General features: G+C 37.1%; 2 protein-coding genes across 3 annotated transcripts; both read right to left on the bottom strand.

Moving 5' to 3' along the window:
* Window positions 1-344: 344 nt before the first annotated feature.
* Window positions 345-6,717, bottom strand: LOC128018309 (LIM domain transcription factor LMO4). Of its 2 annotated transcripts, none has more exons than XM_052603757.1 (5): window positions 6,425-6,717; window positions 5,130-5,352; window positions 2,167-2,263; window positions 1,322-1,471; window positions 345-1,232 (listed from the first exon to the last, which is right to left on the bottom strand). In XM_052603757.1, the coding sequence occupies exons 2-5, from the start codon at window positions 5,342-5,344 to the stop codon at window positions 1,224-1,226; spliced, it is 471 nt and encodes a 156-aa protein (XP_052459717.1). In that variant the 5' UTR covers window positions 5,345-5,352; window positions 6,425-6,717; the 3' UTR covers window positions 345-1,223. The 2 variants fall into 2 exon arrangements, with proteins under 2 accessions (XP_052459717.1, XP_052459718.1); XM_052603758.1 differs by having other exon boundaries at window positions 6,292-6,436.
* Window positions 6,718-11,007: 4,290 nt separating this feature from the next.
* Window positions 11,008-16,196, bottom strand: LOC128018308 (CCN family member 1-like). The gene is made up of 5 exons (XM_052603756.1): window positions 15,905-16,196; window positions 14,507-14,720; window positions 12,906-13,241; window positions 12,500-12,699; window positions 11,008-12,001 (listed from the first exon to the last, which is right to left on the bottom strand). Exons 1-5 carry the CDS (start codon window positions 16,007-16,009, stop codon window positions 11,696-11,698), a joined length of 1,161 nt encoding a protein of 386 aa, XP_052459716.1. The 5' UTR covers window positions 16,010-16,196; the 3' UTR covers window positions 11,008-11,695.
* Window positions 16,197-24,048: the final 7,852 nt, after the last annotated feature.

Here is a 24,048-nt window from a genome sequence, read left to right as displayed (position 1 = left end):
AGTTGTGCTGTGTACTTTAATTGCGACATGGTAAACATTTAACGTGTTTGATTGTTTTGAGGAAGCGAACGGAAAGGAGCGACTGCCTCTTAATTAACTAGGCAGCAGATTAGTCCTTATTAAATTCAAACACGGGATCAGAGCAGAGTTCAGCCTCCCCAGTGCAACCGCAGCACAGATACGGCACTCACAATGAACTTACACACTCCTTGCTCACATTTAATTGCTTCTGTAATGGTCCGAGCTCAAGCCCTATTCATACTAACCCTTTGGGTAATCAGGTTTGCACCGCTGAGAGCAAAGCTAATAACTAGGAGAAAAATAAAAATAACTAGGACAACAAATTCATTCTTGGCAGCTGGGTTTTGTAGGATTTCATATTTATTGGATAATTACACCTTAAATAGACACCACATGTTGAGCAGATAATCCAACCGTTACAGAGAGTACTGGTATAAAAACGTATTTACAGTCAAAGTCAACATGAAATCAAAATTGGCCAACATTTAGTTTCTGGTGTTAAAGTGAGTCCCATTTACTGCTCGGTGCAATCTTGCGGGCGAGATCCATGTCTTGCGATTGGTTACAGTTTTGCATGTGGTCGAAAATGTTCTTGATATGGACTTCGCCCAGGTTCAAATTGGTTATGCATATTCAACACATATACCCTCTGAGGTCTAAGGGGGTTTTGGGGGCCTGGAGAAGTTTTGATATGCCTTGACGTTTTCAGTTGCTTATAAACATATACATGGCTGAAGTCTGAAAACACTGTATTCAGTACAAACTGGGCTAAAATAATATGTATCCTTTTTAAATCGTGTATGTGTCAGATTATGGACAAAAACGGGTTGTAAACACGGTTTCATCTCGACTCAAAAAAAAAAGCATCAATTGCTTTCAGCTGAAGCCCTCTCGCTGAGGTTAGATGTGAGCGAGGCAGGATATCCTGTGAGAAAATAGAAGTCACTTCTGTTTTCAGGGGGCAAGAAAGCCACAATCCACCAGAGTTTCATATGAAGTCAAATATAAAGACTTGTTTCCCTCGCTCGCAGCCCAAACTCGTTCTCCCCTCTCAAAAGAAACTTTTTCATTTAAGCCTAAGAATCTAGGCTGTAAGAACGTAAGTGCTTTAAAGGAGGGGTGTGTGGAGGATGTCAGTGAAGAGCTGGGATGAGAAGGACACTGGAGGGTAAGCAAAGAGAGAGAGAGGAAGAAGCAGTCCTTCAGCAAACCTACAAGACAAGATTGGTTAAACTGCATGTTTGTCATCTATGGCAACACAAACTCACATTGTAATATGACCTTAAAGAGTAAAACTCACTTTCTGGTCCGGTAGCACCGGGTTGCTCTGCAGGTGAGGATTAAGGAGTGAAGCTCCTGGCCGGTCGTGTTCGCAAAATAGTGTGCCGTTCACATAGTGGAATCGGTCACCGGGGACCAACTGGTTTCTGCACGTTGCACAGGAGAAGCACTGGAACAGAAAAGAGAGAACAGAGTCAATTTAACCCTGTGGCGTGTTTTAAGTGCTGAATTATTACACATGCGTTTTATTGAGGCATGCAGAGCTGCTAGCCGGGGTTAGCATTTAGAGAACTAACTGCTCCGGCTCAGTGCTTAAAATTATGTTTTAATGAGTTAATTCTTGTGCAACCAAGGTCAGTTCTATCTTAAAAAGAAAGAGCATCAGGAGAACATTATTATGAGAAGCTGTAATACATCTAGGCTTGGCCCAGAAAAATAAATGTACCATACTGCAATATGACAAATAAATAAATATCCACATGCTTAATTCAGCTCTACTGAATATCTGCTATTTAGAAAGCCATTAAATATAGCACTCAAGTTAAAGTGAAGCACAGCCAAAAATGTACAAATCTGCCATTTACTCACCCTCATGTTATCCAAACCTGCATGACTGCTCTTTTGTAGAGCATTGTCTTCATTTATCGTCCATTTAAATTAAACTCAAAAGGTGTCTAATGCTATTTTGGACCCCATTGACTTTTAGTGTGTGGACAAAAACATTCTTCAAAACATCTTTTTGTGTGTCAAGAATAAAGTCAGTCTTACAGGTTTGAAAAGACATGAGTAATTGACAGTATTTATTGTTTTTTGGGTGAACTATCTCTTTACAATGCTGTTATGGTCATGCTTCACATAACCAACCTTGAGGTGGTAGACGTTGCCCTGTGCTCGCATGACCATTTCACTGGCGGGAATGGACTGACCACATGCACTGCAAGCCCCCGTGTGCCCAAACAACCTGGAAAACACAGAACACACAAATGAAGTAGAAGAAACACATTGTAGATCCTGGTTTTGCTTTATTGCAAGAGCGCAGCTATAATGATCTCCCACAGAGTTGACACAACAGGCTTAACATTAAATGATGCTGTGTGATGCATCTAAGACGGCATGCAGCGTCTCTGATGTTCTCTGTGGGAGCGTGTGAGAATGCATCTGCAGAGATCATCAGCACCCGGTGGATGCAAATGAGTCCAATGCAAATCAACACAAGAACAAAATGCTTGTCAGCATAGCATGACAACTACAGCTTCAGACAACTTTGGCTAGGCTATTTGAATTGCAAATGACCGTGGAGACTCTTGCCTCAAATGTTCTCATTATCGACTTGCGTCTTTGTTATAATGATTAAGATTTCAGATGTGGTCACTACTAAATGTGGAGGTGAAATAATATGGGTCTGTGAGTTAAAAGCCTTTTCACACTCATTAACTGTTAAATCTAAAACTTAAACCCATGCATGGTGTTTCAAGAGTGTAAGATAATTTGTTATTTCCATTCATAATTTGCTTTTAGGCCATCCTTAATATTCTTGTTCTCTCTATTTATTTTTTTGCTTTTAGTCCAACTGACATGCCGGTTGTACATTTGCATTAAGACTGACCAATTATTATTATTTTTTACTCTTCAAACAACTAATACAAAAGCAATACAAATATTATAATATTTTATTGAGTATTGTAAATGGATAAATTGCCTAGGCCCACATACAAACGAAGACTCACGGTTCAAAGTCAGTTTGGGCACCATAATACATCTAAAACATTCATTAGAACAGCTCGACATTGCTTTAACTTGGCACAAAGTTCTGGAAAAACTGTGCCCGGAATTTTCCCCATCCCTTCCCTTCTCCCATCTAGTCTAAAACTTCAAAAATCTATTGCGCGAATCAATCTGACCAACGTCACAAGTTTCGAAAGTTTTTTTTGGAACACGCGCAACTGCAGCTTCGGACACACACATAATACTTCTGCACAGTGGTTCTCTTTTTACAACAGAAATGTGAATTCTGCCGGTATTCATGCATACAGATACAGATTCGGGCTAGAATTGCCGACGTATGCGTTTTTTTTTTATTAATTTCTAATCGTAAACTCTGCCATGTTGAAGTCTGCAGTAAATGTTTTGCATTATGACGGTCCACTCTACTTATTGTTTTTCAAGAATTTTGCACTCCTGTTTGTCGTTGTGCACGTAACTTCACGCCAATAAATCATCAGAAATATTAGTCTTTACGAATATATTGAATCTTTACATTCGTCCTGCCCGTTGTCCGTGGCGCGGATTTATCTATATTTGGTGTTATTTGCTGTATAAAATGCATCTAGACATGCAAAATCGATTTTACAATCGATTCAATGAACACTTGTCACTCAAATCAAACAGGATTTTTTTTTTTTCACAAAAGTGACAACCCAAGCAAGCAAAGTAAACGGTCTCTCATTTGTAGGTTGCATTGACACCTAGCGGTGGATGCAAGTAAAACTATAAAAGTAACTAATTTATTTTCTTCTCACCTGAAATTCATGCAATAAACATGTTTTTGACAAAGATTTCAATTTGTTTGTGGTCTATGGCATGCATCAAAATCAGGTTTGTAATGATGCGCCCTAAGGCTCGGGTTGAAGACTCAGGCGTGACGTCACGATATGCTAATTTGTTCAAATTCATACCGACGTAATCACCATCACCAAAATTATCTCTCTTTTTTTTTACATTGAAACTTGAAAAAAAAAAAATATATATATTATATATATATATATAGACCTACCTACAGACCCTTTTTAAACAAAATGTTTACTGTTACTGCAAACCAAAATATTTTTAAGGATGGCCTTACAGTACATTTTGTAGACCACCTGAACTATTTATGGTTCACTAAGCAATTTATATAAGTATAAGGTGACTCCACAAAGCACTTGATTGGTGAAATTAGATGCTTAGAAGTTATATTAGTGGAGTAAAAATTATAAGATCAAACAATATAGACTTTTTTTTTATGTTCTGATTATTTTAATGTGGTTTTCTATATTTTCAACCCTGTTACTAAAACTAGATACAGTCTAAACATTGTAAAACCTTGCTTTTTTTGTGATCGTGTGCATTTTTAGCAATAAACATTAAAAAGCATCACATTTTAACAGATAATACAGTCAAACAGGCTTATCCAACTAAAAAAAAAAAAAAAATTAAATTAAGTAAAATGTAAACAGGGTTACAAACGACAGGGTTGAAAATGTTGCCCGTGTGAAGCTATACCAGCTAGTCTGGGACCAAATGCTGGTTTGCGGTAACTGATAAACCTCTAAATCACATTAAAACAATCCAAAAAATGTGGTTGTTCACAAAAAAAATAATAATAATAATAATAATTGGGAAACAGGGTGTAAGGGTAATGCTCAGCAATGCAATTTGTGCAAAAACAGAGAAATTTTTATAAAGGATTTATTTATAAAAGAATCAAACTAGGTTTCCCCCTTTATGTCACAATTATTAAAATAATAATAATTATTAATAGTAATTGGGAAATAAATGACAGGTTTAGACTACATTTGATAAATTTAGTGATTAGATTTAGTTCAAGAGTTTTACTACAATAAGCTGAATATCAGTGCAGCAGATTATGTCAATATGATTAATTGCCGGATGCAACTGAAAAGGTCATGACCTCTGAGCTAAGAGGGGGCATACAGAAATACTGTTCTAAGAGAAGCTACTTATGCTCAATTAATTTTGTCATCTATTATCAGTTGATTGAATAGATCTACTGTAACACAACGAATCTAACGGTCTCGGGGTGTTTGGTGTTGGCGCGTGCGTCTGACCTGATGTAGTCTGTTCTGCAGAGGATCATGCCTCCTTTGCTGTAGCAGGTGGTCCCGATCTCTCCCAGCTGAGCCTGACAGCACGAGCACTTGAGGCAGCTCGTGTGCCAGTAGCGCTCCATGGAGAAGAGCAGGAAACGGTCAGCGATGTGACCCCCACAGCCTGCGCACGACCTGGACGCACACACGCCGCCGGTAACCTGACTGTTCACCATAGCTACAGCTGGAAGGAGGCAAATGAGAAAAACAGCTGTATCAACTTATCTAACCTTGTATGATTTTCAACAACAAACTATATGGTATGCAAATCAGTTGATTTTAATGATGAATTCTTTAAGGCAGAGGTCAGCGTGAAGGGACAATGAAGGGGACGTGGCTCTCCCAATTCAAAACAGTTGTATTTTTTTTTATAGAAGCTCTTTTAAAAAAATAACTTTTCAGTACTTCAGATACATGAATATATGTTGACCAAATAGTCATCAAGTGCATCCTAAACTATACATTAAATGATGCCGTGTGATGCAAATATATTGGTCAACATTGAGATATATGACAAATATATAAGTTAGGGTGCCAAAGTAAAGACTGAACACTAATAAAGCTTGTGATTCATTGTTTTTCTATGTTTAAGTAAAGCTTGGATATCAAAAATGGTTTATTTAACATCCATCTAAAAACCCAACATGAGGTCTGTGATAAAAAAAAAGGTTAATATTTTCCATAAGCAAATCATTAGAAAACGTAACTATACACACACACACACACACACACACACACACACACATACATACACTAAATTGTCAAGCAGTGTAACAATAATTAATAACAAAAAATGCAGTCAGGGATGTTTAGAGGATGAATCATTCAAAAGACTATTTAAGGATCACAGCACAGCCTCCAAAAACGAATTAATCTTTACCCTTTAAACCACTAGGTTTAATATTACCACTTTTTCTTGTATATATTTTAATATTTTGTTTCATTTTCACATAGCCACATCCGTTACTCTGATATTCGAAAAATTAAAGTAGACAGTTTAGTTGCATTTAATTTGATTATAATTTTTTATAAATATAAAATTCACTTTTCTAAAAATATGTGCTTTTGATTATCTAGAATAGATTAACTATAACCTGTAAGTAAAGAATATTTTGACACCTACCACAGCAGCAGGATTACAGTATTATCTTGATGAATCCACCCAGCATTTCAAGCTTTATATTCTCAGCTCTTGCACTGAAACTTAGTCAGTTTGAGTGTATAATGCAAATGTGAACTCACGGAAGGCGACTCACCTTGAAGAGCTTCGATACTCCAGTGAGTTGTTACTCTGTAAAGTTGAAGTTATCCACCCCAAGACCTCGCGCTCTTATGACTGTCCTCTTCACGCCCACATTTTACAGTAACAGGGCAACACGGTTTAATCAGCGTCGCTTTTCTGGACAGTGAGTTACTGACTCCGTTGCATTGTGCAGCGCTCCAGAAGAAGAACTCGAGAGCGCGTGGACTCGAAGGCAGGTTTATTCCGTCAGATGTTTCATCGAGTGAAGGAAGCTCACAGACTCGTGAGGCGTCGAGGGGCTTTTTATGACTGGCGTGACGTACCGCAGCTGTACACTTCACCTTGATAGGTTTGATCATTTCGAGGCGTGGCTTCTAACACAATAATCAATATTAGCCTGATACATATTTGTCCGTCACGCATATTAAACATAATGCATATTACATTTCTTTATAAAAAAATATAAACGCAACTATAATTTAAAATGGATAATTAATCTTTATTCTTAAATAAAACAGATAACATACGTAGGAATTGATGAAGTAACCCTTATGAAAATTAGCCATAATTAAGTAAACGTTACACTAAAGTCATGCGCGTGTTTACAGCATAATCTTTACCTAAGGACAAACACACGTGCAACTGAAGTTCAAGAATTTTGAACGTTTCCGCTTTTTTTTTTTTTTTTTTTTTTTTTTTTTGAACATAAAGGTAAATACACACATTTACAGCTCAAAACAGATTACAATAACAAGAGATATAAACAATATACAAAAAGAAAGAAAAAAAGTAGAAAAAAATCCTGCCTCCCTTATACATACAACACAATAGTCAATAGCACATGAAATATATATAAGCATAATTATTATATTTCGTGCACAACGTAGACTGTTTTAAGGCTTTAGCTTTGCTGGAAGAAGAGATAGTATAAAAATAACATTTCAAGTCTTTAAAAAAGATAATACATTTAAGCAATAATACATTTATATAATATATAAATAATCATATAAATAACACCTTGGGTGTTCGCTGAGATTAATCTTTATTAGGCAACTAAGGGTAGGCCTATTTATTAATGAGTGTGTTTACTGTAATTTAATATATCCTAACTGCAGTCATAGTTCATCTTATAAAAACATGGTAGTTTAAACCCAAATATAATTATAATATATTAGCTTATATAATGATACATTTATTTTCCAGGATGTTTTTTTGTGCAATATTTCTGCTATTCAAATAGCTGACCTGATTAATCATCATCAGAGCCATATAGAGATCATCATCAGCTCAAACTCAGACTAAAAAAACGGACATATACAAAAACAGCCACATTGGGCAAGGCAAGGCAAGTTTATTTATATAGAACATTTTGTACACAATGGCAATGGCAACAATGACAAGAATAAAGCATTATTAAAAAAAAATACTTATTTAAAATGAATTTAAAACAGAAAATTATTTTACATAAAATAAAATAAAAAACAGTGAAAATATAGTGCAATCGGTTCGGACATTGCACAGTGCTCATTCAATAAACGCACATTATCTGCATTCATAACCTCATGTCTCGTATGACAGAATGTCAAGGTAACAGAGTTTACACCGTTTATGAACATCTCAACATCTCTGTAAAATCACCTGAAGTTCTTGTTGGTTCCACTTGAGGCCAGTGTTGTAGAGTAAAGAAGACGAACCTTCATCTGCCAGTTGATTTTTAAATTCAAAAACATTATTTGAGCATTTGACACATTTACACATTTGAACTCTGCAGCTAGACCAAGCCTTAATTTATCCAAATGTGAATATATAATATATATATATATATATTTGCTGTTGTAAAAGTTAAAGGGGTCAAATGATGCTTTTTTAAAGATCATTATTTTGTGTATTTGGTATAACAGAATATGTTAAAACAAATTTTTTTTTTTCAAATACTGTACATTATTGTAGATCCTCTTAGCCCCGCCTCTCTCAAACACATCGTTTCTACAAAGTCCCTTCTTCTGACAAGTGCAGTCTGCTCTGATTGGCCAACTGACCCAGTGCATTGTGACTGGCCGAACACTACAAGCACTAGTTGGAAATGTAACGCCCTTTTACATAATAGCATTCTTCATCTTTCAAAAAAAATGTAAAGACCATCAGTTCAAGCCTGAAAGAGGAACAGTCACGTGACAGACACACGATGAAGCTCATACGTGTTTGCAGTACACAAGCCACTGAAGGTTAAGAAAGCTGACTCCACTGTGTGACCGTCTCTCTCTCTCTCTCTCTCTCTCTCTATCAAAACACACACACACACACACACACAAAGCGCAGAATTCAGCATTTGAACACTCAATAGCGAATACTTTACATAATAACAGAGCACACTTACAGTATCTGATTCAGAAGCTCCAGATTGTAGTAGCAAAGTCAGAATGACCTCTCCTAGGTTCACGAAACGGTTCATCCATAAAATGCATTGCTGTTCTGTTGTAACTTGTAAATAATCTTAAAGATTCCTAAATGCATCTACTTTCTGAAGGCCAAAAAAAGTGTTTTTGCTTCCACCTAGATACACACACCATCTCCCTGACTTGACTGCTTCAAAACCACTCCTTCTTTCTTTGTGTTATAACATTTGAGCTAATTACACAAATATTTCCACATAGTGATGTAGACGCGTGGGGGCGTGTTTAAACGAGGTGTTAGTGGGTGTGGCAGAGTCCTAACTTTGATAAAGAATATCTCTTTTGTTTTGAGACTTTAGTCTTTGCAACTTTACAGATCTTCTTCATGTACCCAGAGCTTGTTACAATCCAAAGAGAAAATATGACCCCTCTAAATGTGTGTTAGCCTTTAACCCTGTGGCCTTTTGTTCTGGTTTCAGACATATTTCCAGTTCCTCTTTCAGATCCGTGTTGAAACTCACGTCGGTGTTAGCCTGCAGCAGACCTGGATGATCCTGGGCCTTCCTCTTTCACTCTCTGTGCTGCACCTGGAGCGTCCTGCACCCACGGGACTCACCACACATTACTAGTTATGCACCACAGATTCTCCCGTGCTATTTCAATGACCAAAAACACAATATTTATGTCCCAAGCAGTGTATATATAATGTACTATTATAGCATTTAGAATCTTCTTTTTTTAATATTGAGGTTTTATTTTAAGTTTTCATAAGTGCTTTTGCCTGATGTGAACAAACAACGCTTAAGCATCTCCTTTCTCTGAATTTTTCAAAGGTTCAAGTGCTACTTTGTTATCTATTCATAGAAAGTGTCTGCTGATGTATGAATACTTCACTGTGTCACGTGACACGTTTAAACCCAAAGCTCCATCCACTGCTATTTTGTGCTATTGTACAACTATGAATGTACAACTATGGAGTCTTTTCTTTTTGCTGGGAGATTGTGTTATCAAGGGACACGTCTTAAAGTTTATGGAGGCTTCTAAGAGCAGCCCGCACACAATTAAATGATTGAACTAGATCAATTACTCCGACTTAGCAAACAAGTTGAACAGTCTTTTGAGGACATGCGAGGCCCTTATAGAGCAAACATCTCAGAAACTGGCATGTTTCACCTCAGTGATGACGTTTGCTTGTCATTTCCCTTGCAATGGAAAGCAGTTCTATGAGCCTTTAACTGTATTACAAATAAACAATCAATCAAAAAATGTGACTTACAAAAATGTATAGCATGCCTAATAAAAATCATTGTCCATATCCTGTCATGGTATTTTGCTAATGTGACCTACTGTTTCCAGCTAATTTTCGTGAGCAAATTCATTTCAGTAGGAATCCAAACAATCATGAATTACAAATGAGGGCGAAAGATTTCACAGATTTTGTAACAGGTTCAAGTCGTGGATTTGCCTGATGACCAACAGAAAATGCTTGATTAGAAAGTGTCTTGTGACTTGTGCGAGCTGTGCAAGGATCACTACACTACAAAAGTGGACAGACCTTTTTGCCACACTTTCATTGTAATTTCTCTAATATGACCACTCTTATAGGAACATTTTAGCAACTTGCCAAAGCAAACTATATTATGCAACATATCTTGAGCATGATAAAACATGCTATAAATGTGCTAAAACATGCTAGCTTTCAAAAGTTGTCAGCTATGTCTAGCAAACACTTTAAATCAGTCAAATAACGCCCAAGGAACATGCTAACATCACCTAACAGCACTTATTAAGAAATACTTACTATTAAACACTTGCTAGCAGTTTGCAATTCTCAGTGTTTTTATGAAGTATAATTGAGTCTAAAGAGGTTTATTGGGGGCTGAACTGGTTTGATATGATTTCTTGGGGTTTAATGGTGTCTGAAGTGGTATAATATGATATTTTATTAGTTTTCTTTTGACTTTCTTTCTCTCTGTCTGGCAATAAAACCTAAAGGTCAACAGTTGTTCAGGGGTGGATTTTAAACAGTTATTATGTAATTATGTATGTTTAGTTTTCACGTTTTAATTAACTTAATTTAGTATAATTTAGTCATCCTGTGGCCCCCTTACATGTTTGAAGCTGAGAACATTCTGTCAAAGTAAGAAGCAGTCAGTTACAAACAACACAAACATTTTTCACTGATTTTTCGTGTGACACAAACTGATCAGCAAAGTCATTTATATTCAACATCTTAACAATACAAATAGTCATTCACTCCTATACAAGAGAGCGTCCAAATATTAAAGCATGCCCCGAAAAATGAAGCAGTCTCAAAGAGTCACTCCACCTACAGTGAAGCCTGTACACAAAGCAAGATCTGTGCTAAAACATCTCCATCCTGCTTTTCTCCACACATTAACTCATGAAGATTGCGAAATACATCTGTACACCTATCAATTCACGAGTAAAAACTCTGCAGTATGAAAATATATTAGTTCATAAGACAAAAATATTTCTAAAGGTCTTAACACAATGATATAGGCTTACATAACATCTCATTAGTGCATTAACCCATCGAGTGACAGGAAGTCATTCATCTGACAACAAATATATCATCACTTATCCTTAAAGACGCTTTAAAATACTACAAAAATAACAGAATAAATACAAGTAGAAAGATGTGGAAACATGAGCTAGCAACAGTTAGCAATGCCTTCTCACAGATCCTCGAGAAGTGTGACCTGGACATGTTTTCATGAGATTCAGAGGCTGCAGGTCAAAGGTCGAAGGAGAAACACTGAAAGTGCAAGAAACTATATACAAGTCTAGAACAGTTTATCACTCTATAGTTCAGGTTTAACGTGTTTTGAGTGTGAAGAGTGAGTTTTAGTCATCATGGGTTGATGTGTTCAGTGAGAGAAGGTGTGTATGTCGTTGTGAAGGCTGATGGCGGGCGAGGATCTCTCTCTCTGAGCCCCACAGAGGCTCTTGCTGCAGCGGCAGCGCTGGATCCACATGACGTTACGAGTGATGCTCTCTCCGTCTGAGCAGTGGAAGCGCAGACGCACCGTGCGGGACGAGGACGGCTGACAGCACCTGCCATCCACACACCAGCCACAGGTACGAGGCCGGTAACGGCGAGCCGTCGAGCAGCCGGCGAACGTGATCTGCTCCGCTTCCCGAGACCTCACCGTTTGCCTGCACTTCTTTCCTTTCTAAAGCAACAAGAAATCATTAATATGAGTGAAAAGCTTGAGGCTTCTTCTAGAACAATGTTAACTGGCCAGATTTGATCTGAAACACAAGCTACTCAGTGTTAACTTCTTGTTTTATTAAAGTGTTGCATAAAAGCAATTAGTGTTGATGAAAGTTACTTTAAAAAGTAATGCGTTACAATATTGCGTAACTCCATAAAAAAGTTACTAATTGGATATTTTTTATGGAAAGTAATGCATTGCATTACTTATTGTCATCTGGGCTGGATTTGATTATTTGTTTATAGGAGTCATTAGAGAACTAGTCAGCTTCATATAAGATAACATTTTATTTAGATTTTGATACTGACTCAAGTAACTTTCCTAACACTCTAGTGAGAGTAAGTAGACATGTAGTTGCAAATTAATAAGCGTTAGTTGGCATAGTTGCAAAGTTACTATGCCTAAAGTTGGCTATTAAAATAAAGTGCAACCGCTCATTTCACTACAGTATCTCACCTTCACAGATGGAGTGAGGTCACATTCTCTGATCTGGCAAAGGCGAGTCTCTCGAACAAGCTTGCACTGTGCATTACTATTAGTCACACGACTGGAGATGCCAAACCCGCAGGGAGCAGAACATTCGGACCAGTCGGAGGTCTGCGGGAAACATTCGGATGATAGCAAGGGAACTCGAGACACAGGCAGGGACGCCCACTCTGCAGGGTAAATGAGAACGCACAGCCATGAACGCATTTCACCTTGGTAGTTGCTAAAGTAGTTAAAGGTTTCCAGGGCATTCTGGTAGTTACTAGGGTGTTCTGGGTGTTTGCTAGACAGTTGCATACTGCCAAGTCAGCTGAGTCAAACCACAAGCCTCCTTTATATATATAAAATAACTGTGTTACAAATGGCGAATCAGTACCTTGAAAGGAGCCTCTCCTGGACAGGACGCTGTTAGGGCTCTGTATGAGTTTGCTGATGTGATTGAATGTGGTGTGATGGGGACGGGGGTCCGGTGGGTCTTCCCTGATGCTGTTATCATCGTCACACAGCCACTCCTCACAGCAGCGTCCCGGCGGCGTCTCCAGACGAGGGTTGGTGCAGTGTCTGGGGGGCAGAGGGATGTTGTGGGGACACAGCGGCATGCAGCCCACCACACCATCCATACAGCTGCACTGGTGCTGACAGCTGGGCTGGAAATCCTCTCCGTGCTGATACACACGACCAGCAAACTCACACGGACGGCCCTGAGCCTCAGCTGAGACGTGCACACAACACAATAAACCTCACGCACTTCTTTAGTCAAGGTGTAACAACTTAACATTTAACATGTTGGCATTCTAGACATGTAAAAATGATCTAACAAATATTCTAATCAGTTTTGGGTCATACTAGGTCAGACTAATATTAATTAAAAACATTAATTTGCTCTAGGGCTAGGATTAGTGTTTGGATTAGTGTTAGTTGCTTGTAAGAATATTAATAACACATATTTATTGTGTTATTAATATAGTTAGTGCTTGTAACTTGTAACAAGGACACATTTAAATAAATGGTTACCCACTGTTTGAGTAAAACTTGCAAAGTCTTTGAAATAACAACAAGTTAGCAGGCAGACGATTTAAGTTTGGGTTTATATATATATATATATATATATATATAAAAAAAAGCTTGTAATAAAAAAAGTTACTTAATTTGTAGTTTTTAACTATTGCTTTTGTTGCATTAAATATTTGCATTAAATGTATATACAACAATCAAACCCAAAACATTTTATTTATATGTTAAAATTGCAGTGAAATTGAAAATTCCCTCATTTTCGCATATATTGTAAATGTTTTATTAATGTAAAGCATTTATTATTATGATATTACATGTATATAATATAATATATGCATGTTTAAAATTATATTATATATAATTCTAGTTGTTCATAATTTAATTGTATTATTATGGTAAATAAATGTAACTTGTAACAAGGACACGTTACACATTTCTGGAGTCAAACTGGCAAAGTCCTTAGGCTAACGGCAATTGAGCTAACCCAAATTAAGAAATAAACAGTTTCTTACTTTAAATAACTTTCAAATTATAACACTTGTAGTTTTGCACCACTGCTATAGCAACTATATATACAGATTATATGTGTACATTTAAAACATTTATTTTTACAATGTTTGACATGATGTATTGGGGACAGTGATTCGTTGCTATTCAATATTTATTTATTTATTTTATTATAATTGTTTTTAAAGTTCTTAGGTCGAGTTAGACAGAAAGTGAAAATTCCCTTATTTTAGTATAATTTACAGAGTATATAGTGATATAAAAGTTGTATATAATTTATTATATATTTATTATAGAGAGGTTACCCTATAGTTTACCCTTTGAACTTTAACAATTAAAAAGTCAACAAACAATAGTGATAGTAATAATAGCAGGGAGCAGAAAGTTTCTCCTAACTGAATATTCACCCACTAACACTCATTAATGTTGTCAGTTTCGGCCGTGTGTTTTTCGTACCTCTGCAGAGACCGCGTCGAGGGTCCCCTCCAGCCCCTAGGTGGCAGCGCAGGCCCTTGATGTGGTCACAGGGTCGGTCAGGGCCACAGTCCTGGTTGAACTGTTGGGCGCACACCTTACAGCAGCCGCACTCATCCAGCGCCCAGCTCACTCCGAGCGGACAGGAGGGTGGAGACGGGGGGCAGGAGCAGGGATGAGAACAGCCCCTGGACGCCTGCGGGAACAGCAGAGAGACGAGACCCTCACTCCATTACATACGGGCAGCAGTCAGAAATGAAAGGCTTTCACAGAGATGACAGTGTAGGAGTTGGTAGGCCAATGTTTTTGTACGTTTGTATGTATGGGTCCGGCTGTGTTTAGATAAAACCCTCACTTAGGTGTCTGTGTTTGAAATGTGACTGTAGAATTGAATCAAATACATATACACTGTAAGATAAACTGTGATATTTCTACCTGATGCGATCTCCATAAACAAATACTTTCTTGATGCAACCTATGGTCAAAAGGTCATGTTTATAAAATGTAAATATTAAAGTAAAATCTTAAAATAAAAGAAATATATAGTTCATACACATTTTTTTTAAATAATGATTTTGAAAATATATATATTATGCTCACCAAGGATTATTGTCACATTTGTTTTGATCAAAAATACAGTAAGAAATAAAAAATTATGAAATATTATTACAATTCAAAAGCACTATTCTCTAGTTAAATGTACTTTCGAATGTAATTTATTTCTGTGATGCAAAGTTGAATTTTCAGCATCACTATTTCAGTCTTCAAGATCCTTCTGAAATCATGCTAAAAAAAACATTTATTATTATTATTATTATTATCAATATTGAAAGTAATTTTGCTGCTTAAAATTTTTGTGATACATTTTTTCAAAATCTCTAAGGAACAGAAAGTTCAAAAGAACAACATTTATTTGAAATAGAAGCATTTGTAACATTATTGTCTTCACTGTTACTTTTGATTGATTTAATACATCCTTGCTGATTAAAAATGTATGAATGTCATGTCTTTTTGACACTAAACTTTTGAACAGAAGTGTATATTTTGACTTTCATTTTATAAATAAAAAATAAATCCAGTCATGTATAATTTAGCTTTTACCACATGAAACACGTTTTTAAAACGTTTTTACTACGTCAATGAAACGACATAATTTTGCTTCATCTGCACATTTATTGTGGGTTTTTTGCACACACTCAATTAGTTTTGAGAATGTCTGAAATAGATTAGATCAAATTACTTGAGCTGAAATTCTTCCATTATTTCAAAATATTTCATCCTTAATAAAGAGAAATTAATTCACATAAGGAAGTAGAGTAATACAACAATCTGCACAGCCTTCAACAGATTTCTTCTGCAATGACTAAGTTCTCTACTCACCTCTCCTTCAGCTGGGCATGCAACTAACATCAATACAGTGCAAATGACAGCCAGAGTCCTCTGATTCCTTCCAGAACACATTTCTAAGCTTTCCCAAAAATTCATACAGAAATTACAAAAAGTACAAATCCCCAGTGCAAAAGCAGGTTCATCCACTTGTATTCTAACTGACTCCGAAGAAATCAGAGGGCAAATGTTGCAAAGCTAGTCCAGTTACAAAGTGCATCAGTCAGACTAGTTACTAAGCTAAAGGTATCGCAAGACTCAAACACAGATGCCTTGTCAGTTTTACAGAGCATTTCCAAAGAGGCAGGTCACCTTATAGAGTGAGCGAGCGAGAGAGAAAGAGAGAGAGGCAGCTGGTCTCTGACATCAGCGTGATCGGAGCAGTGGGAGGGAGTGTATCTTCATAATGAGGGGATCCCTTATTATTTGTGTTGCTGGAGCTCTAGGGAGCAGGGTGTGGATGCAAAACTGCTAAATGAGACTTTTGATCTCAGTAGTGTGGATTACAAACAACAGTTATATGAAACAAAGCCGCTGAGACACTTAATACAGAGCTGATGAATGCACTCAAGCAGGGTGTTCACCTGACCACACGGTTTATTATGTGTTACGAAAGCCGCCCTGGAGAGCATAAAAACATTGTCATAATAGTGGAACAATTGAGAAGGGAACTCCAGCCGTTTTCCGTTTGGATGGGAAGTCCTGATGAAGGTGCAAAGGAAAATCCCTATAAACAATTCGGCTCTCACACATGCTTCCCCTTCACCCGCGAACAGCGAAACGCTTTCTAGTTTCCTCGCACACCGAGTGCTTCCTGTTGAGCTCTCTGACTTCCTCTAACCGTTTCCTACCAGCGGCTACATTCAGGAAACTCCAGCCGTTCACACCGGTTCCCGTGTTTTTGTAGGAAACTCGAAACATTCTCATTGTCATCTTGTAAGGACATGAAAAGTGTTCTCTATTCAGTTGCAGGAAGAGCTGAGGTTTGTGTTATGAAACCCTGGAAGAGATCTCCAGAGACCGCTTTCATAACTCATGTAACAACTTTCAGGCAGTCACTTCAACACCATTTCTTCTGATTTTTATTGGAATGACACACCTGATTTAACGCCTGATTCAAAAATGAATGATGTATATTTTTAAATAATAATATATGCTTTTATTAAATCAATAGAGTTAGGAATAGCCTCCAAAGTAACAATGAGATTAAACAGAGAGCAAATGGAGACTCGCGGTAAGTTTTGTGCTTTTCAGAGTTTAAAACGACATCTAAACAATGTCTTAAACTGTGCTCAGATTTGTGAAGATATCAACGTTTGACTTAAAAAAAAAAAAAAAAAATCAAAGGATTCAAAATTAACTCGTTTTTTTTTTTCAGATTCTTCCAAGAATAGATTATCTGAGCAATCCACAGTTGTGCAGTCTTAAAAATAAAGGTTCTTTATTGCTATCTTTGTTTCCATAAAGAACATTTAACATCGGATGGATGCCTTCCATTACACAAAACATGCTTTTCCAGAAGAAAAAAGGTTTGTTTAAGAATTGTTCACCGAAAGGTCCTTTGGAGAGTCGAAAATGTTTTTTTTTCCTATGGCATCACTGCTCAGCCAATCAAATTTGAGTATTAAAAATACTGGCATTACTGATTTTAAAAAATCTTTAGTATATAATAAAAATGACATGACAGGTGAAAGGTCACAATTGAAACCAACAGATAAACCATATTCCCCTGGTTGATTAATCATTAATGCGAGATAAGTTTTCTGAAATGTTAAGTTTAAACATGCAAATGAGGCGTTCTCTCATTAAAAATGCACTTTCTGTGAAAAAAACTCATTTTGTGAAAACAGCCGATAAAGATATATTTTATAATTAAAATCGACAGATGCAAATGGAAAAAATATAATAATAAACATATTTTGTATGTTTTCTGTCCACTATTTTGCAAGAAAGGATGTTATGGAAGCAAAATTTCAACTTGCAGTAAATGACACTAACTGAACAGGTGTTTTACGTCTGTTAAACTGGATTTTAAAACTGATTAAATTACCCACATCAATCACCTCCTGAATTCAGTATGGTGCATGAGAATTTGGAAACTGTGGAATGACTCATATGAGAGGGTGAGAAATGTGAGTGAGTTACTTTGACAGACAAGTGAGGAGTGAAGCCAGACATGACCTGCAGGTAGGAGGACAACAGGTGTGTGTGTGTGTGTGTGTGTGAATGCATAAAGACATTACAGAGCAGGAGGATTTCAGCTCTGAAAGTGTGTGTGTGGTATGCACCTCACACAGAGCCCTTTATGCGAATACCCAGACATAGGTATCACAACGAGGGTCAGCTCAGAAGTAATTCTTGAGCTATTTGGGAGAGCCTTGTATCAACCCAGAGAGAAGAAGAAGAAGAAGAAGGGAAAGCAAAGGAGGTGGTCAGAATTCCAGAGATTCCTGTCCCACAAAAGCAGGATATGTGCACTGGCCCTCTCACGCTGAATGATGACGGAGAGAAGAGGTCATTAAAAGCAGGGTTAGAGAGGGAGGGTGGTATGAAAATCTGCTATTAGACAGTCTGGCCCTATCCCAGCCATTGTTACTGGACCAGACAAACATTTCCAAAGCAGAGGTCAAGTAGACAAGGTTAAATACACCAAATAATGCAGAGGGCCCAATTTTAACGATCTAAGTGCATGGTCTAAAGCGCACGGCGCAGGTGCACTCAGGGCGTGTCCAAATCCACTTTTGCTAGTTTAACGACGGGAAAACGTTCGGCACACTCGGGTGCATAGTCTAAATGTGCTGTCCCTATTCTCTTAAAGGGGTCATATGATGCTTTTTTAAAAGATCATTATTTTGTGTATTTGGTGTAACAGAATATGTTGACATGCTTTAATGTTCAAAATACACATTATTTTACTGTACATTATTGTAGGTCCTCTATGCCCTGCCTCTCTCAAACGCATCATTTTCTACAAAGTCCCTCCTTCTGACAAGCGCAGTCTGCTCTGATTGGCCAACTGACCCAGTGCATTGTGATTGGCCAAAAACCCGCAAACACTTGTTTAAATGAAACGCCCCTTTCCATAATCGCGAGCTTCTTCTTTCAAAATAAATGTAAAGACAGTCAATAATGTCCTTAGTTTTACCATCAGTTCAAGCCTGAAAGAGGAACAGTCATGTGACAGACACGTGATGAAGCTCATACAGGTGCATCTCAATAAATTAGAATGTCATGAAAAAGTTCATTTCAGTAATTCATCTAAAATTGTGAAACTCGAGTACTAAATCAATTCAATGCACACAGACTGAAGTAGTTTAAGTCTTTGGTTCTTTTAATTGTGATGATTTTGGCTCACATTTAATATAAATGAATTCAATTAATCTCAACAAATTATAATACTTCATAAGACAAATAAAAAATATTTGCAGTGAATTGTTGGCCTTCTGGAAAGTATGTTCATGTACTGTACATGTACTCAATACTTGGTAGGGGCTCCTTTTGCTTTAATTACAGCCTCAATTCGGCATGGCATGGAGGTGATCAGTTTGTGGGACTGCTGGAAGCACAGGTTTCTTTGACAGTGGCCTCCAGCTCATCTGCATTGTTTGGTCTCTTGTTTCTCATCTTTCTTTTGACAGTAGCCCATAGATTCTGTCTGGGGTTTAGGTCTGGTGAGTTTGCTGGTTAGTCAAGCACACCAACACCATGGTCATTTAACCAACTTTTGGTGCTTTTGGCAGTGTGGACAGGTGTCAAATCCTGCTGGAAAATGAAATTAGTGTCTTCAAAAAGCTGCTCAGCAGAAGGAAGCATGAAGTGCTCCAAGATTTCTTGGTAAACGGGTGCAGTGACCTTGGTTTTCACAAAACACAATGGATCAACACCAGCAGATGACATCGCATCCCAAATCATCACAAACTGTGGAAACTTAACACTGGACTTCAAGCAACTTGGGCTGTGAGCTTCTCCACCCTTCCTCCAGACTCTAGGACCTTGGTTTCCAAATGAAATACAAAACTTGCTCTTCATCTGAAAACAGGACTTTGCACCACTGGGCAACAGTCCAGTTCTTCTTCTCCTTAGGACAGGTAAGATGCCTCTGATGTTGTCTGTGGTTCAGGAGTGGCTTAACTAGAGGAATACAAAAACTGTAGCCAAATTACTTGAAATTTCTGTGTGTGGTGGCTCTTGATGCCTTGACCCCAGCCTCAGTCCATTCCTTGTGAAGTTCACTCAAATTATTAAATTGATTTTGCTTGACAATATTCATAAGGCAGCAGTTCGCTCGTTGGTTGTGCATCTTTTTTTCCTCCACACTTTTTCCTTCCCCTCAACTTTCTGTTAACATGCTTGGATACAGCACTCTGTGAACAGTCTGTGTGCATTGAATTTATTTAATACACAAGTTTCACAATTTGAGTCAGATTATTGAAATAAATGAACTCCACGACATTCTAATTTATTGAGATGCACCCTACACACAGGCCAAGGACAGCTGACTCCGCTGTGATGTAAGTGACCTTGTCTCTCTCTCTCTCTCTCTCTCTCTGTCTCACACACACAACATGCAAAACATTCAATAGCAAAAAGTTAAACTAATAACAAAACATACTTCCAGTAGCTGACTCAGAAGCACCAGACTGTAGTAGTAAAGTCAGAATGACCTCCTCTCCCAGGTTCACGAAATGGTCGTCCATAAAATGCGTTGCTGTTCTGTTTTTAGTAATCTTAAAGATTACAAAATTCCTAAATGCATCTACTTTCTGAAGGCCAAATAAAGCACTTTTGCTTTCTCCTAGATATACACACCATCTCCCTGACATGACTGCTTTAACACTAACTGCGGTTACTGAAACCACACCTTTTTTCTTTGAGTGAACATTTGGGCTTAATTATGCAAATATTTCCACATAGTGACTTAAACGTGGGGGCGTGGCAGAGTCTTAACTTTGATAAAGAATATCTGGTAACACTTTCTATGAAGCCTGTATTTATAATACGTACATTATAAGGGTATTCTAAAGGCATTATAATGAATGCATAATGCATTCATTCATATATTCATAAGAACAGTTTTAATATATTATAATATTTACTTATTTGTGGTTATAGCTTTGAAGAATATGATTATTTATATATTTATAATGTATTATAAATACAGGCTTCATAGAAAATGTTAGTCATTGCAACTTCAGGGATTTTGTCTATGCACAATCATCTTGTAACACTGAAAAGATAAAGGAAAACTTGAGTCTCTTCTTCCATCCCCTTTAAAAGGGGTTCGCTAATTACACGGCGGAATGTAATGTTTCATTTTTACAAATGTTTGTATGCTGCTGCGCGTCCCTGTGTGTGTAATAAGTATACTTGCGTTGTGCACCTGCCTATAGTCGCGTATTACTTACGCACTCTTAAAATAACAAAGAAAAAATACTGAGCCAGACTTTAGACCAGGTTTGAGTTGAGTCTATGGTGCAGTCTATTTTCAGTTCCTCAAAATAGCAATGCGCCAACAATGCACACCAACAAAACACACCTCTTTTTTAGACCAGCATGCCCATGGGCGCACAAATGGGCACAAATGCTTTTGCTTTTAAAACAAAATTATTCCACTAGAATAGTTGCTTAGTCTTCTGCAAACAGACTCAGACTTACAGAAAACAGAAAAAAATGCAACATTAGGCTATTAGATACTAAAGCAATAAAGTGCAGCTGTTCCCAAACACTGTTACAATCACCCCCACTAAGGAGGCAATTGTAACACTCTCTGACTTCCTGCATTTAATTTAATATTATAGTCTTGTCCTTATTTGTGAAAATATATCAATTGTTAATATTGTATTGTTAATTAGTGCACCTATATTTGTTTCTTGTTATAAAGTAGTTATGAAGAAAAAAAAATGTTACAATTGCCCCTGTCTCCCCTACTTCCAGATAATATCATATTACCAGAATAAAAGTGTGCTTAAATCGAGCACACTTTCATAAGTTTCTTAACACATTTAAGTACATTTTTAAAATGTACCGATTATATGATGTCGAATTAAAAGGTTTACCTTAAATTAAATTTTACATGACCCCGTTTTAATAATCTTTTGTCATGCTTTATAGAAGTACACCTATGTTGATGTGCTGACTAACTTACGAAAGCACATGTAAAGTACTTGATTATAATTTTAACTGTAGTGTGTTATTCAGTTTTTCATTTTTCAAATTGCAACTGTAATTATTACAAATATATTTTAATACAGGATTTTAATTTAGCATAAATGCTTGTCAGTTCATTCAACAGTACACTTTAATCATATTTCAAAGACAGCACAAGTAATTATGAAGATTAGCTATAACACATTTTCATTCAACTGCAATTAACATTTAATTAAGAGTCTGAAAATACCTAAGTATATCCTTTAAAGTATATTGTTCCATTATAAGTACTCTTTTTAAAATTATGCTGAAATGTACCTCTGTTTTTTTTTTTTTTTTTACAAAGGATAGTTCACCCAGAAATGGAAATTCTGTCATCATTTACTCCCTGTAAAGACTCTTTTATTTCTGTGGAACATAAAATAAGATATTTTGAGAAACGTCACACTGACGATGGAAATCAATGGTAACCAAAACTGTTTGGTTCAGCATTCTTCAGAATATCTTCTGTGGTGTATTGCAGTGAATAGATGATGACAGAATCCCAAAATTAACCATGCCCTGTGGATAAAAAATAGGCACACACACACACACACTCTCTCTCTCTCACACACACACACACATACACACACACAAATCCTTAAACATCCATTAATGGTCACCCACTCTTTTAGTTTTGCATGGCATGCATCACTCACTTCCTTCAGAAATGTCAAAATCTAGTAATTTATCAATTAAAAACCAGTGTTGCACAATTTTTAATAAAGAAACCTCATTAAATGCTTTATGTATTTCAGTCCGATGACCTGTGTTCAGACCAGAGTGCTTGTAAACACACTATATAATGCCAAAGATGGATAAGTGGCTGCAGTGAGTCAGCAGGACGGTGGGTGTGTGAAGTGTGTATGATCAAAGGCTTGACTTTCCACTGCACTGTAATGGAATTTGTGCTTCAATGACTGACTCATCTGGACAAGCAAAGCACAGTGTGAGGATATGTTTACAGAAAAAGATATTATAGCAACACTGACACATTATTAACAACTCTTATTATACAACTCTTAAAATAAGCATATGCATAGGTCTCACTTAATAAGTCTCACAGAAAAGCTTTAGAAATGTACCTATTCAAAATTTCCAACGCCATGGACAATCTATAAAGTTGAGGCAATGCAAGGCTTCATCTTGCACATGCTGGTGTCAGAAGAGCGTGGAATCAGCTGCGCGTCACCGATCCCTTCATCTGCAGCTGACACCCCCTATACAGGTCAAAGGTCACACGCATTCCTCCTGAGGGCGTCCTGAAGATCTCCTGAGAGCATGGGTTCCTGCGTCATCACACACGTTAGTAAACACACTGCACTTGCGCTTTGAAACGCAAGAACCATGTATGTGTGACATCTGAAACACTCATCTACATACTGCATCATAGGCTTTATCCCAGAGCTACGGACACAGCATTTTAAAGCACTCTCTCATCAGAAATGCCATTTCCAACTGCCTCATTTGAGCCAAATTGTAGACTGATAAAAAAAAATGCAATGCCAGAATGCACTGTGATGACCAATTCGTCCAAGATAGTCAACAAGGAAAGATAAATATACATATATATATATAAATAGAATTCATTCTTTACAGAAAAGAATTCCGTGAACTTAAAAGTGACATCATTACCATCTGATTTTGTGCAGTATTTTGTGTTTGACAACATAAAATAAAAAGTATATTTTTAATGTTAATCAGATTATTTTTTCCTAACCAGCTCTTGAATTATCTCAGGTATTTTTGTTTATTGTGCAATATCAAAATTGTTTGAGATGGAATATATTTTCTGTGTGACTTTAATACAGCCAGCAGTTGAAAGGGGTTCTGCAGTCCAAATTCAAAATAATGGAGAGAGTTGCTTCTCCCTCATCCTCCTCCTCCTCCTCAGTCTCGTGGTGTGGCTTGCCAGATTGAGGATATAAAACAGGACAATGGAAGGCAACTCT

This window comes from Carassius gibelio, chromosome A8, assembly GCF_023724105.1.
Source record: "Carassius gibelio isolate Cgi1373 ecotype wild population from Czech Republic chromosome A8, carGib1.2-hapl.c, whole genome shotgun sequence".
Lineage (NCBI taxonomy): Eukaryota > Metazoa > Chordata > Actinopteri > Cypriniformes > Cyprinidae > Carassius > Carassius gibelio.
The sequence above is the reverse complement of the archived record's forward strand: the minus strand, read 5'-3'. Positions and strand labels throughout refer to the sequence as shown.